Source organism: Oncorhynchus kisutch, linkage group LG20, assembly GCF_002021735.2.
Source record: "Oncorhynchus kisutch isolate 150728-3 linkage group LG20, Okis_V2, whole genome shotgun sequence".
NCBI lineage: Eukaryota > Metazoa > Chordata > Actinopteri > Salmoniformes > Salmonidae > Oncorhynchus > Oncorhynchus kisutch.
The window spans coordinates 9,546,540-9,564,547 of NC_034193.2; the positions used below are offsets into that span (position 1 = coordinate 9,546,540).

An 18,008-nucleotide genomic window follows, 5' to 3' on the forward strand; every position below is an offset into this window, starting at 1 on the left:
CCAACTGCTTCACGTCAGCCCAATCTCTGAGGATTTATTCTACGTATGTACTGTATAAGGATAATGAAACTGGAGGACACACTTCTCAACATAAAATGTATTATACATGTCAAGTTATAGTCAAATTCGTTATGGACAATTATATTCACCACCTGTTCTTTCTATTCAGTACTTTGAAATGTTTGGAAATGTCTATATTGTATTTTTGCTATTGGATTAAATAGTAGTTAAAGTGACTACATACTTGTGAAAGTGTACCACATACTTGTGAAAGTGTACCACATACTTGTGAAAGTGTACCACATACTTGTGAAAGTGTACCACATACTTGTGAAAGTGTACCACATACTTGTGAAAGTGTACCACATACTTGTGAAAGTGTACCACATACTTGTGAAGTGTACCACATACTTGTGAAAATGTAGAACATATTTGTGAAAATATAGTAAGTACTTGTGAAAATGTAGCAGATACTTGTGAAAATATAGTAAGTACTTGTGAAAATATAGTAAGTACTTGTGAAAATATAATAGGTACTTGTGAAAATGTAACACATGCTTCTGAAAATGTAGAGCATATTTGTGAAAATATAGTAGGTACTTGTGAAAATGTAGAACATATTTGTGAGAATATAGTAAGTACTTGTGAAAATGTAGAACATATTTGTGAGAATATAGTAAGTACTTGTGAAAATATAATAGATACTTGTGAAAATGTAGCACAAACTTGTGAAAATTGCTCCAAAGTTGTATAGACTGTAAGAAAGAGCTGAAACAAGAATCCAACAGTAGAAGGCAACTCGGGACACGCAGTGAGAACAGACACGCAGTGTGTGTGTGTGTGTGTGTGTGTGTGTGTGTGTGTGTGTGTGTGTGTGTGTGTGTGTGTGTGTGTGTGTGTGATCGTGCGGGGCGCAAAACCACAAATCAGACTGTTTGACAAGAGAATCAGTGTCTCTGAGGAAAGCTATTCTACAGTTTAACCATCACCATTCTCTCTATATTTCACACACACACACACACACACACACACACACACACACACACACACACACACACACACACACACACACACACACACACACACACACACTTTGTACAAGCGTAAGACAAGAGGAAGACATGCGTGAACTCCGTTGTGGTGGACCCAGTGTTGTGGTGGTTCCGGTGTTGTGGATCCGGTGTTGTGGACCTGGTGTTGTGGTGGACCCAGTGTTGTGGGGGACCCAGTGTTGTGGTGGACCCAGTGTTGTGGTGAACCCGGTGTTGTGGTGAACCCGGTGTTGTGGTGAACCCAGTGTTGTGGACCAGTGTTGTGGTGAACCCAGTGTTGTGGTGGACCCTGGCAGGCACACACACACACACACACATACACACACACATTCACACACACTCACTCACTCACACACACACGCTCACGCACACACTCACACTGCCTGTAATTAGCAACTAAACACACACACACCTACACACACACACACTCACACACACTCACACATACACATACAAACACTCACACTGCCTGTAATTAACTTCTAAACACGCACACATATATATATATATACACACACACACACACACACACAAACTCACACATACACATACTCACACGCACTGTAATTAACTAGCCAAACAGACGGCAGCTTATTCAACATCAAATAGATCACGATTCACAGTTTGGTTCTGACTAACTCAGGAATTATGTTGTGGTCTTGGTTCAATAGCGTAACTCAGTAGTCTGTTCTAGCCTTTAGCCATGGCCCAGTACAAAATCAACTGTTTCCCTCCATTTTGGAGACGAATGTCCAGAGACCTGAAAGGGCAGGCTTGGGTAAAGCTAATCACTGATCTCTGCTCAGCGCAATATCCCCTGTTCGTTTTCTATACATTAGCGGGACGTTAATTGATATCGACCAATAACAGAGAGAGACAGAGTAAAAAAAGACACAACGGAAGAGAGAGAAAGAGGAGAGGGGTGTAAGAAGACCGAGGAAGAGACAGAAAGAGGAGAGGGGTGAAAGAAGACCGAGGAAGAGAGAGAAAGAGGAGAGGGGTGAAAGAAGACAGAGGAAGAGAGAGAAAGAGGAGAGGGGTGAAAGAAGACAGAGGAAGAGACAGAAAGAGGAGAGGGGTGAAAGAAGACCGAGGAGGAGAGCGAAAGAGGAGAGGGGTGTAAGAAGACCCGAGAAAGAGGGGAGGGGTGAAAGAAGACCGAGGAAGAGAGAGAAAGAGGAGAGGGGTGAAAGAAGACCGAGGAAGAGAGAGAAAGAGGAGAGGGGTGTAAGAAGACCGAGGAAGAGACAGAAAGAGGAGAGGGGTGAAAGAAGACCGAGGAGGAGAGAGAAAGAGGAGAGGGGTGTAAGAAGACCGAGAAAGAGGAGAGGGGTGAAAGAAGACCGAGGAGGAGAGAGAAAGAGGAGAGGGGTGTAAGAAGACCGAGAAAGAGGAGAGGGGTGAAAGAAGACCGAGGAAGAGAGAGAAAGAGGAGAGGGGTGAAAGAAGACCGAGGAAGAGAGAGAAAGAGGAGAGGGGTGTAAGAAGACAGAGGAAGAGAGAGAAAGAGGAGAGGGGTGAAAGAAGACCGAGGAAGAGAGAGAAAGAAGAGAGGGGTGAAAGAAGACAGAGGAAGAGAGAGAAAGAGGAGAGGGGTGAAAGAAGACAGAGGAAGAGAGAGAAAGAGGAGAGGGGTGAAAGAAGACAGAGGAAGAGAGAGAAAGAGGAGAGGGGTGAAGAAGACCGAGGAAGAGACAGAAAGAGGAGAGGGGTGAAAGAAGACCGAGGAGGAGAGAGAAAGAGGAGAGGGGTGTAAGAAGACCGAGAAAGAGGAGAGGGGTGAAAGAAGACCGAGGAAGAGAGAGAAAGAGGAGAGGGGTGAAAGAAGACAGAGGAAGAGAGAGAAAGAGGAGAGGGGTGAAAGAAGACTGAGAAATAGGAAAGGGGTGAAAGAAGACCGAGAAAGGGAGGGATATACAACCTAGATCTACTGTCACCAAACGTAGTTTGTTTGTGCATATTTTTGCAAGTTAGCCCAGGATATTCGTTTTTTTATTCTACGTGCTAAGATCCCAGTCTGGAAATGTGCTTGTTCTGCAGCGAAAAATATCGGACAACCCATTGTTACAAAACACAAATGTAACCGCAGAAATCTGGGATACTAAACCATACACCATACTGCCTCACAAACATACAGCTTGGGATGGAAGCAAACAGAGAATTGCCTGTGATGTTGGGAGAGAGAGACTAAAAACTAAAAAAGAATCCTAGATATATAATCTAGCAGTGATTCTCATAACTTATTTTCATGTGGGAACTACAAAGAGGAGAGAGAGAGAGAGAGAGAGAGAGAGAGAGAGAGAGAGAGAGAGAGAGAGAGAGAGAGAGAGAGAGGAAGAGAGAGAGAGAGAGAGAGAGAGAGAGAGACTGGATGAATACCATTGTGAACAGTCCTGCCTCGAGGGACCACAACACTCTGAGACACAAAAAAAGGAATTAATTTTATGTGAACAATAAAGGATTTTTCTCTCAATAGAACAACAGAAGTGAAGTAGAAATGCCCCTCTGTCTTGTCCCTCTCTCCATTCCTCTGCAGTTGGTTGGCCGAGCCAAACCATGAACACCTCTCGGTGAGGAAGAGAGATATTGATTTATTGGAGCATCACCTGATGCTGACCTGGTCCCATTCCAAGCCTCCATCCGTTCCTCCAGCCCAACAGAGAACAGGGTTTATGGGCAGGCAACAGACCAGACGTCAGCCAAACCCAAGGATAAATCTTTACTGTGTAAATCTGCAGAGCCGCACAGATTAAATCAATGACAGATTCCTCATCTGATGTAATTAATATGATGAACATGGAATCAGGAAGTTTTGACAGCGTGAAAATAGATTGTATGAATCTCCCAGTGTATAATAATTTATATAACTTCTCCTTTTGGCTCTACTGTACAGTCCAGTGCTGCTACCACCCAAAAAGACAGCTGCTACCACCCAAAAAGACTGCTGCTACCAACCAAAAGACTGCTGCTACCAACCAAAAAGACTGCTGCTACCAACCAAAAGACTGCTGCTACCAACCAAAAGACTGCTGCTACCAACCAAAAGACTTCTGCTACCAACCAAAAAGACTGCTGCTACCAACCAAAAGACTGCTGCTACCACCCAAAAAGACTGCTGCTACCAACCAAAAAGACTACTGATACCACCCAAAAAGACTGCTGATACCACCCAAAAGACTGCTGCTACCACCCAAAAAGACTGCTGCTACCAACCAAAAGACTGCTGCTACCAACCAAAAAGACTACTGATACCACCCAAAAAGACTGCTGATACCACCCAAAAAGACTACTGATACCACCCAAAAAGACTACTGATACCACCCAAAAAGACTGCTGATACTACCCAAAAAGACTACTGATACCACCCAAAAAGACTACTGATACCACCCAAAAAGACTACTGATACCACCCAAAAAGAGAGAGAGAGAGCGAGAGAGATAGAGAGAGAAATAGAGTCAGAGAGAGTGAAATAGAGGGAGACAGAGAGAGAGAGACAGAGAGAGAGAGACAAAAAGGGGGGGAAGAGAGATAGAAAGAGGGAGGAAAGCTGAAGAGAAGTATAGTACCAGAAGTATAGTACCAGAAATATAGTACCAGAAATATAGTACCAGAAATATAGTACCAGAAATATAGTACCAGAAATATAGTACCAGAAGTATAGTACCATTGTTGACTGTGTATGGAGGGATAGTGATTGGTGGATAAGAGGTTGGATATATTTGTATAGATAAGATTTGTAAGGGTAAGAGGTTAGATAGAGGTGGATAGAAAAGATTAAAGATTATATAGAGCAAGAAAAATAAGATCTAGAAAGTACTGTACCTTTGGGCTGGCCGCGTCCCAACGTGACAAACCCAGAGGAGATGAAGGTATGGAGGTCGTGACCTCCACTGCTGCGGACACTCTCCTTCCCGTAGTGGAGACCTGCAAGAGCCAATCACAGAGTCAGGATTCTTCCAAAGACTGCTTCAAGCAAAGCTGATTTTTCTACTGATTTAATATGTTTTTGGTTTAAAGCTCTTCTTCTCTTCTTCGGAACCACCACCAAACTTCAGAGACTATGTCATACATTAATTCTCACTATCACGGTTGCTATCAGAACAGTTGATCATTGTCCCATTAAACTACAAATGGAAGAAAACGAATCTTCAGATCCGGAAACAACTAAATATACAAACCTATTAAAAAGCTATAGATTTTATCGGGTCACAGGCAAGACCACTGTGAACCCATCATGCTTCCCTTACCAGAGGTTACCATAGCTTCGGATATCATGTCTTAGTTCTACCCTGCTGGGAACAGATATCATGTCTTAGTTCTACCCCGCTGGGAACAGATATCATGTCTTAGGTCTAACCCCGCTGGGAACAGATATCATGTCTTAGGTCTACCCTACTGCGAACAGATATCATGTCTTAGGTCTACCCCGCTGGGAACAGATATCATGTCTTAGGTCTACCCCGCTGGGAACAGATATCATGTCTTAGGTCTACCCCACTGGGAACAGATATCATGTCTTAGGTCTACCCTACTGCGAACAGATATCATGTCTTAGGTCTACCCCCGCTGGGAACAGATATCATGTCTTAGGTCTACCCCGCTGGGAACAGATATCATGTCTTAGGTCTACCCTACTGCGAACAGATATCATGTCTTAGGTCTACCCCGCTGGGAACAGATATCATGTCTTAGTTCTACCCTACTGCGAACAGATATCATGTCTTAGGTCTACCCCGCTGGGAACAGATATCATGTCTTAGGTCTACCCCGCTGGGAACAGATATCATGTCTTAGGTCTACCCCACTGCGAACAGATATCATGTCTTAGTTCTACCCCGCTGGGAACAGATATCATGTCTTAGGTCTACCCCGCTGGGAACAGATATCATGTCTTAGTTCTACCCTGCTGGGAACAGATATCATGTCTTAGGTCTACCCCACTGGCCACAGATATCATTTCTTAGATCTAACCCCACTGGGAACAGATATCGTGTCTTAGATCTACCCCACTGGGAACAGATACCGTGTTGCAAGGACACACAAACACTGCCTGCGTAACCTTTATCATGGGCATGCCACATTCCTGACCCCAGCAGGCGTCCTGTGCATGTAAAAGCTCTCGTCAACCCCCTTCTCCTAATTCCTTTCCCATCTCATTAGGTGAGACAGCGTGAAGCGTCGCGAGGGAAAGGGCTATGCGTTATGAATGTATTGTCCGTGACATAAGGATACGTGACTTTCACCTTCACCGGTCACCTTTTGCATGTGAAAGACGTATAAAGGTGATAAAGGTAGTGTACCGTTCACACGTGCGAATAATGTTTTGTTTCTTCGATCGTACCTTCTCTAGTTCCCGGCTCTACGTTCTTTTGTGAGCAGAATAATGTGAATAATCGGATCATTTCATTTTGGAATGAGTGGGAGAGGTGTTGTCGTGTAGCTCAGAGGGACTGGCAAGGTTATTCATCTCCAAGGGAGATGAACCTTTACCACAGTGAGGCAGACGGAGGTCATTTACATGGTAGTGTTGTCAGCTCGCTGTCTACTGTGGAGAGGGCTTGGTGACATGGTGACATGCACGTAATCTCTAGCATATACTCTCTCTATATATATATAAATATCTCCTCCCTCTCTCCCGCTCTCTGTTTCTATCTCTTTCTCTCCTTTCCTCTCTCTCTCTCTCCCCCTTTCTCTCTCTCCCTCTCTCTCTTTCTCGCTTTCTCTCTTTCTATATTTTCTCTCTCTCATCCTCTCTCCCCCTTTCTCCCCCTTTCTCTCTCTCTCTCTCCTCTCTCTCTCTCTCTCTCTCTCTCTCTCTCTCTCTCTCTCTCTCTCTCTCTCTCTCTCTCCTCTCTCTCTCTCTCTCTCCCTTTCTCCCTCTCTCTCTCTCTCTCCCCCTTTCTCCCTCTCTCCCCTCCCTCTCTCTCTCTCTCTTTCTCTCTCTTTCTATATTTTATCTCTCTGTCCCCCTTTCTCCCTTTCTCCCCTCCCTCTCTCTCTCTCCCCCCCTTTCTCCCTCTCTCCCCTCGCTCTCCCTCTACCCCCCCCCTTTCTCCAGCTCTCCCCTCCCTCTCTCTCTCTCCCCCCATCCTCCCTCTCTCTCTCTCTATTTCTCTCTCTCCCCCCCTTTCTCCCTCTCTCCCCTCCCTCTCTCTCTCTCTCTCTCTCCTCATCTCTCTCCCCCCCTTTCTTCCCTCTCTCCCCTCGCTCTCCCTCTCCCCCCCCTTCTCCAGCTCTCCCCTCCCTCTCTCTCTTCTCTCCTCTCCCTCCTTTTAACTCCTCTCTCTCTCTGCTCTATGTGTCTCTCTCTCTCCCCCCTTTCTCCCTCTCTCCCCTCCTCTCTCTCTCTCTCTCTCTCTCTCTCTCTCTCCCCCCCCCTTTCTCCCTCTCTCCCCTCCCTCTCTCCCTCTTTCTCTCTTTCTCTCTCTTTCTATATTTTATCTCTCTGTCCCCCTTTCTCTCTCTCCCCCTTTCTCCCTCTCTCCCCTCCCTCTCTCTCTCTATTTCTCTCTATCCCCCCCTTTCTCCCTCTCTCCCCTCCCTCTCTCTCTCTCCCCCCCTTTCTCCCTCTCTCCCCCGCCCTCTCTCTCTCTCTCTCTCTCACCCTTTATCCCTCTCTCCCCACCCTCTCCCTATCTCTCCCCCCTTTCTCCCTCTCTCCCCTCCCTCTCTCTCCCCCCCCCCTTTCTCCATCTCTCCCCTCCCTCTCCCTCTCTCTCTCTCTCTCTCTCTCTCTCTCCTCCTTTCTCCCTCTCTCCCCTCCCTCTCCCTCTCTCTCCCCCCTAATCTCCCTCTCTCCCCTCCCTCTCTCTCTCTCTCCCTCCCCCCCCCTTTCTCCCTCTCTCTCCCCCCCCGCTTTCTCCCTCTCTCTCTCTCTCTCTCTCTCTCTCTCTCTCTCTCTCTCTCTCTCTCTCTCTCTCTCCCCCCCTTCTCCCTCTCTCCCCTCCCTCTCTCCCTCCCCCCTTTCTCCCTCTCTCTCTCCCTCTCTCTCTCTCTTCCTTTATACCTTTTCCTCCCTCCCTCTCTTTCTCTATGTTCATAAATCACCCCTGCAGAATAAGCACTCATCCTTTGTAAGAACCAATCTACCCATGTTGAACTGTACAATACTCCTTTTTCACGGCAACATTGCTTGACCGCTCATAAAACAAATGGGTTGAAAAGGGCTGTAAAATACTGTTACCTTAAAATCAGACATAAATGCATAATGATTCCATTATGCAAAATAGCCACTACTTTAACAAGAAGTAATTGTAGGTTTCTACACTCAAAGGTCTTCATAAGATCAAGTACAACCTCATACCTGCAACGCCACCGACACACCTCTCTCATATTCACAGAGAAGTGGATTTAAATGAACCATGTTGACACAGTCAGCATAGAAATACTCCTCTTTAAATGTAAGTGATGATTATCAAACCCACAAGGAGAGAGGAAGGAGGGAGGGAGGTCACTGAGAAGATGTTATAGCCATGCAATTTTCTGATTAATTGGTGGGAGATTAGGAAAACAGAAAATGTAGAGGGCAGAGTGAATCTGATTATGAATCATATCTTAAACTAATTAAATCATAGTTTAGTAATCCAGGCAAAACTCATGTATACTGTCCTGAAAATCTCTCCAAGCAATAAACACAGACGTGTAACAAACACACACACACACACACATATGTTCGCAAAAATACATGCACACACTCAGAAACTAAAGGGCTGAGGGAAATGTACCAAGGTCATGTCAAAGCGAGGTTGTGTAAAAAGCGAGAAGGTTAAATTGTTATCATGTGTATATATACTGTACACTCTTAGAAAAAGGGTTCCAAAAGGGTTCTTCAGCTGTCCCCATAGGAGAACCCTTTTTGGTTCCTGGTAGAATCCCTTCTTGTTTCCAGATAGAACTCTTTTGGGTTCAATGTAGAACCCTCTGTGTAAAGGGTTCTACATGGAACTCAGAAAGGTTCTAGCTGGAACCAAAAACAGCTAATGGATGACTATATGACCTAACAGCTAGTGGATGACTGTATAACCAATATGTTATGTCAAATAGTCATCCATTAGCTGTTTGGTTATACAGTCATCCATTAGCTGTTATGTTATATTGTCATCCGTTAGCTGTTATGTTATACAGTCATCCATTAGCTGTTATGTTATACAGTCATCCATTAGCTGTTATGTTATATTGTCATCCGTTAGCTGTTATGTTATACAGTCATCCATTAGCTGTTATGTTATACAGTCATCCATTAGCTGTTTGGTCATATAGTCATCCATTAGCTGTTATGTTATACAGTCATCCATTAGCTGTTATGTTATACAGTCATCCATTAGCTGTTATGTTATACAGTCATCCATTAGCTGTTTGGTCATATAGTCATCCATTAGCTGTTTGGTCATACAGTCATCCATTAGCTGTTATGTTATATTGTCATCCATTAGCTGTTTGGTCATATAGTCATCCATTAGCTGTTATGTTATATTGTCATCCGTTAGCTGTTATGTTATACAGTCATCCATTAGCTGTTATGTTATACAGTCATCCATTAGCTGTTATGTTATACAGTCATCCATTAGCTGTTATGTTATACAGTCATCCATTAGCTGTTATGTTATACAGTCATCCATTAGCTGTTATGTTATACAGTCATCCATTAGCTGTTATGTTATACAGTCATCCATTAGCTGTTATGTTATACAGTCATCCATTAGCTGTTTGGTCATATAGTCATCCGTTAGCTGTTATGTTATACAGTCATCCATTAGCTGTTATGTTATATTGTCATCCATTAGCTGTTTGGTCATATAGTCATCCATTAGCTGTTATGTTATATTGTCATCCGTTAGCTGTTATGTTATACAGTCATCCATTAGCTGTTATGTTATACAGTCATCCATTAGCTGTTTGGTCATATAGTCATCCATTAGCTGTTATGTTATACAGTCATCCATTAGCTGTTATGTTATACAGTCATCCATTAGCTGTTATGTTATACAGTCATCCATTAGCTGTTATGTTATACAGTCATCCATTAGCTGTTTGGTCATATAGTCATCCATTAGCTGTTATGTTATACAGTCATCCATTAGCTGTTATGTTATACAGTCATCCATTAGCTGTTATGTTATATTGTCATCCATTAGCTGTTTGGTCATATAGTCATCCGTTAGCTGTTATGTTATACAGTCATCCATTAGCTGTTTGGTCATATAGTCATCCAGTAGCTGTTATGTTATACAGTCATCCATTAGCTGTTTGTTTGTGTCGCAGTGTCACTATTGAACTTTGAATGTCAGTGAAAATGTTGTTGTTTTTGAGTCACAAATAGGACCACTGACCCTAAATGTTACAATATGGATACTGGGCAGAGTGAAAAGAGCTATTCTCCACGCGACAATAAACACGACTTCCTCTCATCGTACCTAATTAGACAACAACAACAAATCCTGAAAAACTCATTATTCAATGAAGTTTCTCTTTTTTCCCCTTTTGTTTCTTTACTTGAAACCGTTTAAAGGTTTCAAATCTCTGCAAGGCCTCTGAAAGAATCCACTCTCAAGGACTTTTCCTTGTTGTGGCTGCAGGGTGCATCGTGTTTACCCGCACCCTGCCTCTGAAGCGTACAACAACAAGCAGAGTGGGTAAGAATATAAATAGCAGCCTGTTCTGTGCACCGCATGGTTTCCTATTCTGCTGTCTGCACTGGATCTGTTTTGAAGGAATATACTGTCTCCTTCTAAAAATGTCTGGACGGCGGGATGTTGTTGTTTTTAGCACCAAGGATACCCACGATACACCTGACCTGCATTTATAAATACTCTGAGTGTAATTTAAGGGAAGAAATATTGTTGTGGGTTTTATTGTTGTGATGCGGAAAGCTACTAGACAGCATTAGAAAACGTCAAATAGTGGGTGCATACATTTGTCCTTTTTCACTGCCTGAACAAGTGGGTCACCTGTATGAGTGTGTTGCATATCCCAACTTCCACTGAGACACCCTTGGAGAGTGGGGCCAACGGACAGGTTTTAAGATCAGAGGGGACATTGTGTCATTTTATCGCTTGGCTCAGTCTCTCCAGACCTTTAGCTCTAGTTCTCATCTGATCCCAGACCTTTAACTGTAGTTACACCTGGTTTACTAGGACTCTGTCATCTGATCCCAGACCTTTAACTGTAGGTACACCTGGTTTACTAGGACTCTGTCATCTGATCCCAGACCTTTAACTGTAGTTACACCTGGTTTACTAGGACTCTGTCATCTGATTCCAGACCTTTAACTGTAGTTACACCTGGTTTACTAGGACTCTGTCATCTGATTCCAGACCTTTAACTGTAGTTACACCTGGTTTACTAGGACTCTGTCATCTGATCCCAGACCTTTAACTGTAGTTACACCTGGTTTACTAGGACTCTGTCATCTGATTCCAGACCTTTAACTGTAGTTACACCTGGTTTACTAGGACTCTGTCATCTGATCCCAGACATTTAACTGTAGTTACACCTGGTTTACTAGGACTCTGTCATCTGATCCCAGACCTTTAACTGTAGTTACACCTGGTTTACTAGGACTCTGTCATCTGATTCCAGACCTTTAACTGTAGTTACACCTGGTTTACTAGGACTCTGTCATCTGATTCCAGACCTTTAACTGTAGTTACACCTGGTTTACTAGGACTCTGTCATCTGATTCCAGACCTTTAACTGTAGTTACACCTGGTTTACTAGGACTCTGTCATCTGATTCCAGACATTTAACTGTAGTTACACCTGGTTTACTAGGACTCTGTCATCTGATTCCAGACCTTTAACTGTAGTTACACCTGGTTTACTAGGACTCTGTCATCTGATTCCAGACCTTTAACTGTAGTTACACCTGGTTTACTAGGACTCTGTCATCTGATCCCAGACCTCTCAAACACACAAGTGGCCAGTCTTGGAAGGCTGCAGGGTGTAGAGGATTTTCTTTCCTTCTAAATGTTCTATCTATCTAACTGTGTCGTCCATATGGCACACATGAATATGCATTTTCAATGCAAGTGAGTGGTATCTATCTGTCTCCCTCTCCCCCTCTCTGCTGTACTACCTTAGTCCATACAATATTAACTCCCAATTTATACACAGACATTACCGATGCCTTCTCTCCTCTGCCTGTCACTGCGTGTCATGTCCAAGCTCGCCGGACTGCTGGATCCCCAGTGGAAGGAGAGCTGGGCTGGGCTAGCCTACACTGGGCTAGCTAGCACTAACAATGTTTGTGTGCAGGAATGCAAGCAGGCAGACACACAACCAGACAGGCAGGCAGGCAGGAAGGCAGAGATTCAGATAGATAGACAGAGAGAGAGAGAGAGAGAGAGAGAGAGAGAGAGAGAGAGAGAGAGAGAGAGAGAGAGAGAGATTCCTGACCTCCACTGAGTATGACTACCCATAAGGTCACAGTGAGCGAGTCAGCCAGTCGGGTAGGTAGGAGTAGGACTGTTTTGGTGACCGTATTACCATATTGGTCACGAGTCATGACTGCAGTCAAATTCCATGTGACCGTTTAAGAATGGTAATTAGGCTTCTCCAAGCTCTGATGCATACTAAGCGTGCTGACTGCCTGGTACTCAGCACTCTATTGTCCCTCGAATCACTCTGACATCAATATAATATAATCAAATATAATCAAACACTTAATGAGAGCCCATGAGCTCATGTTGCGCAACATTTCTATAGGCTATGCAATAGTGTGAGTTTTGATGGCCTCTATTAGAAAGATGAGGATCCCATCGGCTTTCTGTAGACTAGGCCTACTATATTTCTTTCTCAACCTTCCTAATATTAAGCACATTGCTTATATTTAAAACAGGAGTATAGCCTACCTGGCTGGTATGAAAATTAACCACGGGGGAAAAGTGTCCTCCATTCGCTATTATTTCCCCTGTTCCGAGACATGTGCATAATAATGGTCCATTCTAAATCTAAACTAATTTCTCACATATATTATTTAGTATATGTAAATACAAGACTAAATCAGGAATAGTCTGATGGGTGACAATATTAGCCTCCGTCTTGAGTCAGTACTGCTATTGGGAAACATAAATATACCAGGTTTCCAGGTTACTACAGTTTGTATCACAACTAAAGTGGTCAAATAACATCTTAAAATGAAGCACATTAATCCTATTTACAACCGGTGTAGAGCCTCACTGGCATACATAGGTGGCGTGTGAGTTTCAAGTTTGTGGAAGATACTTTTCACCATAAAAATAAACCTTTATAATACAGCATTACATGCATAATTGCATTTGCGGTCACATTGGAGAATTATGTTTTCCCGCTAATTGCATTTTGGAACATTTGTGCTTATAGCCTGCTGCCTTGTGCACATTGCTGCGCTTATAGCCTGCTGCCTTGTGCACATTGCTGCGCTTATAGCCTGCTGCCTTGTGCACATTGCTGCGCTTATAATGGGAAGAAATAGCTAATAGTTTATCAACATTTTAAGCTAAATGTTCTGATCTGTTGCATCATCTTCTTTGATTTTAAATGCTAGTTTTTGATGCTAGCGGTTGTATTAATTTGGGACTATTTCATCCCACAACTGTCCCAGACTATGTTTGGAATCGAAGGACAAGTTGACCAATAGAATAGGGAGATAGTAGATTGACATAGGCTAGTGCTTTTGCTGCTCGTTAGCCTTATTAATCTTGTAGGCAGAGGGAAAGTAGACATAGACAGCTCTAACATCTTCAATATGCGCCTCGGAATTCGACAAGGAGTCATTTGCATCACTGATGTGTCTGTCGTCTCTTGTAGCCTACTTCGGAGCTAAGATGCCTGTGAGAATGACCCAATCACATTGGCTAATAAGAATTGAGATATCTGAGAGAACCATGTGAGTGAGAGGTGCCTGGAAGAGAAGGGAATTGTCATTTTTATATTCAGCCCAAGGACACAACGGCCACTGGCCGCCAAAGGCATGGACTTTTCTAGGGGGCATTAAGGCCATACAAGGGGGATGCCACCAGGAAATACGAGGCAATATCAAGTGCTTGTCAAATTGTCAAAATGAGAGACTGATGAAGTGTGTGCAGCCTGTGCAAAAAAAAAAAGATCATGAGACTTTATTCAAATTCATCATTAGAGTTGCATCATGCAGCCTTAGAATGTATTAAAAAAATTATAATATATAGCGCAACATTTGTATCATAATTAAAGTTAAACAAATAACTCAAAATGAAGCATATAAAAGAGGACCTGTTTCTTTGTTAACCCCTCAACACAGAATAGCCACATGTTCGTATTCCCTCATAATTTGTTTGGAGAAAAATATCCTTTCTATTTTATTCAGCTATGTTCAATTGTATTCTGCATACTATACAATAATATAAAATAATGCCATGGAATTCAAAGCAAATCTTGTCTGCTAAATTAACTAGTGTAGCCCAGAGCCATATGACATCGCCAGATCAGTGACTAAGGACAACTCAGAATATGCTATTCTGTTCTTCTGAAATAGACTGCATTTTCTTCATATCATGTTTCTTTAGACCTGTCTCAAATCAATAATGTATTGATTGTGATGGTGTAGGCTGTATTACATGGATTTATTAGACTTTTTAAAATGTAAATGTTCCAAAGGTCTGCATCAGTGGCTTGTAGTCTGTGTGTGGAAGCCAGGAGATGCTAAATGTGTTGATGTTAATTAACGGTCAATTACAGTGAGACCGGCAGTTATTTGCTTGACATTCACCAGCTAACAAAATGTGATGACCACCACAGCCCTAGGTGGCTGCGCGTTCTCCCTTTCCTCCCTTCCCTGGCATGGCTCGTTGGGCCCTAGCATTAGGACTAGATTGATACAGTGAATCAGGGAGACAAACGGGACCTCTGACTGGGAGCATACTGGGGTCGACACGCTCAAACCTGACACATCTGACCAGCCCGCACCTCTGTCTGCCTGCCTGCCTGTCTGCCTGCCTGCCTGTCTGTCTGTCTGTCTGTCTGTCTGTCTGTCTGTCTGTCTGTCTGTCTGTCTGTCTGTCTGTCTGTCTGTCTGTCTGTCTGTCTGTCTGTCTGTCTGTCTGTCTGTCTGTCTGTCTGTCTGTCTGTCTGTCTGTCTGTCTGTCTGTCTGTCTGTCTGTCTGTCTGTCTGCCTGCCTGCCTGCCTGCCTGCCTGCCTGCCTGCCTGCCTGTCTGTCTGTCTACCTGCCTGCCTGCCTGCCTGCCTGCCTGCCTGCCTGCCTGTCTGTCTGCCTGCACATGTATTTTTTTTGTCTACGCGAGTGGGTTTTTAGGTCTGTCTGTCTGTCTGTCTGTCTGTCTGTCTGTCTGTCGATCTTATCTTTCTCTCTTGTTGTTTTGAGGTGGAAACTGAAACCTGAGCACACCTCTATCTCTGGCCGTGTCCGAAATCTGTCTACGTACTAAAACTATACAGTCGTGGCCAAAAGTTTTGAGAAAGACACAAATGTTAACTTTCACAAAGTATGCTGCCTCAGTTTGTATGATGGCAATTTGCATACACTCCAGAATGTTATGAATAGTGATCAGATGAATTGCAATTAATTGCAAAGTCCCTCTTTGCCGTGCAAATGACCTGAATCCCCCAAAAAACATTTCCACTGCATTTCAGCCCTGCCACAAATGGACTAGCTAACATCATGTTAGTGATTCTCTCGTTAACACAGGTGTGACTGTTGACAAGGACAAGGCTGGAGATCACTCTGTCATGCTGATTGATTTTGAATAACAGACTGGAAGCTTCAAAAAGAGGGTGGTGCTTGGAATTATTGTTCTTTCTCTGTCAATCATGGTTACCTGCAAGGAATGGTTATGTGACATCATCATTGCTTTGCACAAAAAGGACTCACAGGCAAGGATATTGCTGCCAGTAAGATTGCACCTAAATCAACTATTTATCGGATCATCAAGAACTTCAAGGAGAGCGCTTCAATAGTTGTGAAGAAGGATTCAGGGCGCCCAAGAAAGTCCAGCAAGTGTCAGGACCGTCTCCTAAAGTTGATTCAACTGCGGGATCGGGGCACCACCAGTACAGACCTTGCTCAGGAATGGCAGCAGGCAGGTGTGAGTGCATCTGCACGCACAGTGAGGCGAAGAGTTTTGGAGGATGGCCTGGTGTCAAGAAGGGCAGCAAAGAAGCCACTTCTCTCAAGGAAAAACATCAGGGACAGACTGATTCTGAAAAGGTACAGGGATTGGACTGCTGAGGACTGGGGTAAAGTCATTTTCTCTGATGAATCCCATTTCCAATTGTTTGGGGCATCCGGAAAAAAGCTTGTCCGGAGAAGACAAGGTGAGCGCTACCATCAGTCCTGTGTCATGCCAACAGTAAAGCATCCTGAGACCATTCATGTGTGGGGTTTCTTCTCAGCCAAGGGAGTGGGCTCACTCACAATTTTGCCTAAGAACACAGCCATGAATAAAGAATGGTACCAACACATCCTCCGAGAGCAACTTCTCCCAACCATCCAGGAACATTTTGGTGATGAACAATACCTTTTCCAGCATGATGGAGTACCTTTCCATAAGGCAAAAGTGATAAGTAAGTGGCTCGGGGAACAAAACATTGATATTTTGGGTCCATGGCCAGGAAACTCCCCAGACCTTAATCCCATTGAGAACGTGTGGTCAATCCTCAAGAGGCAGGTGGACAAACAAAACCCCACAAATTCTGACAAACTCTGGGCATATATTATGCAAGAATGGGCTACTGGGTAGGACACTTTTTTTCTCTCTCTAGTTTTCTAAAAATGACACACCCAAATCTATCTGCATGTAGCTAAGGCCCTGAAGCAAGGCTATGCATATTATTGATACCATTTGAAAGGGAACACTTTGAAAGGGAACACAGGATGTGGCCCAGAAGTTAATTGACAGCATGCCAGGGCGGATTGCAGAGGTCTTGAAAAAGAAGGGTCAACACTGCAAATATTGACACTTCGCATCAACTTCATGTAATTGTCAATAAAAGACTTTGACACTTATGAAATGCTTGTAATTATACTTCAGTATTCCATAGCACCATCTGACAAAAATATCCAAAGACACTGAAGCAGCAAACCTTCTGAAAATTAATATTTGTGTCATTCTCATGACTGCACTATGTACTAACCTTAATATATACTACGTAGAACTGTTCAGTAAGCAACAACTATCAACATACTAGACTCACCCATACTGAGAATGTGTAATCTAATACTAGACTCACCCATGATGAGAATGTACAATCTAATACTAGACTCCCCCATACTGAGAATGTATAATCTAATACTAGACTCCCCCATACTGAGAATGTGTAATCTAATACTAGACTCCCCCATACTGAGAATATATAATCTAATACTAGACTCCCCCATACTGAGAATGTATAATCTAATACTAGACTCCCCCATACTGAGAATATATAATCTAATACTAGACTCCCCCACACTGAGAATGTGTAATCTAATACTAGACTCCTCCATACTGAGAATATATAATCTAATACTAGACTCCCCCATACTGAGAATGTATAATCTAATACTAGACTCCCCCATACTGAGAATGTATAATCTAATACTAGACTCCCCCACACTGAGAATGTATAATCTAATACTAGACTCCCCCACACTGAGAATGTATAATCTAATACTAGACTCCCCCACACTGAGAATGTATAATCTAATACTAGACTCCCCCATACTGAGAATGTATAATCTAATACTAGACTCCCCCACACTGAGAATGTATAATCTAATACTAGACTCCCCCACACTGAGAATGTATAATCTAATACTAGACTCCCCCACACTGAGAATGTATAATCTAATACTAGACTCCCCCATACTGAGAATGTATAATCTAATACTAGACTCCCCCATACTGAGAATGTATAATCTAGACTAGACTCAAACATACTGAGAATGTATAATCTAATACTAGACTCCCCCACACTGAGAATGTATAATCTAATACTAGACTCAAA

General features: G+C 43.3%; 1 protein-coding gene across 1 annotated transcript in view; it reads right to left on the bottom strand.

Annotated features, from left to right (window-relative positions):
* Positions 1–18,008, bottom strand: part of LOC109887492 (protein shisa-6) — a 131,550-nt gene that overhangs the window by 90,494 nt on the left and 23,048 nt on the right. The window contains exon 4 of the mRNA XM_031799772.1: positions 4,875–4,976. Coding sequence (XP_031655632.1) covers positions 4,875–4,976 — 102 coding nt within the window. The remainder of the gene's footprint in view (positions 1–4,874; positions 4,977–18,008) is intronic.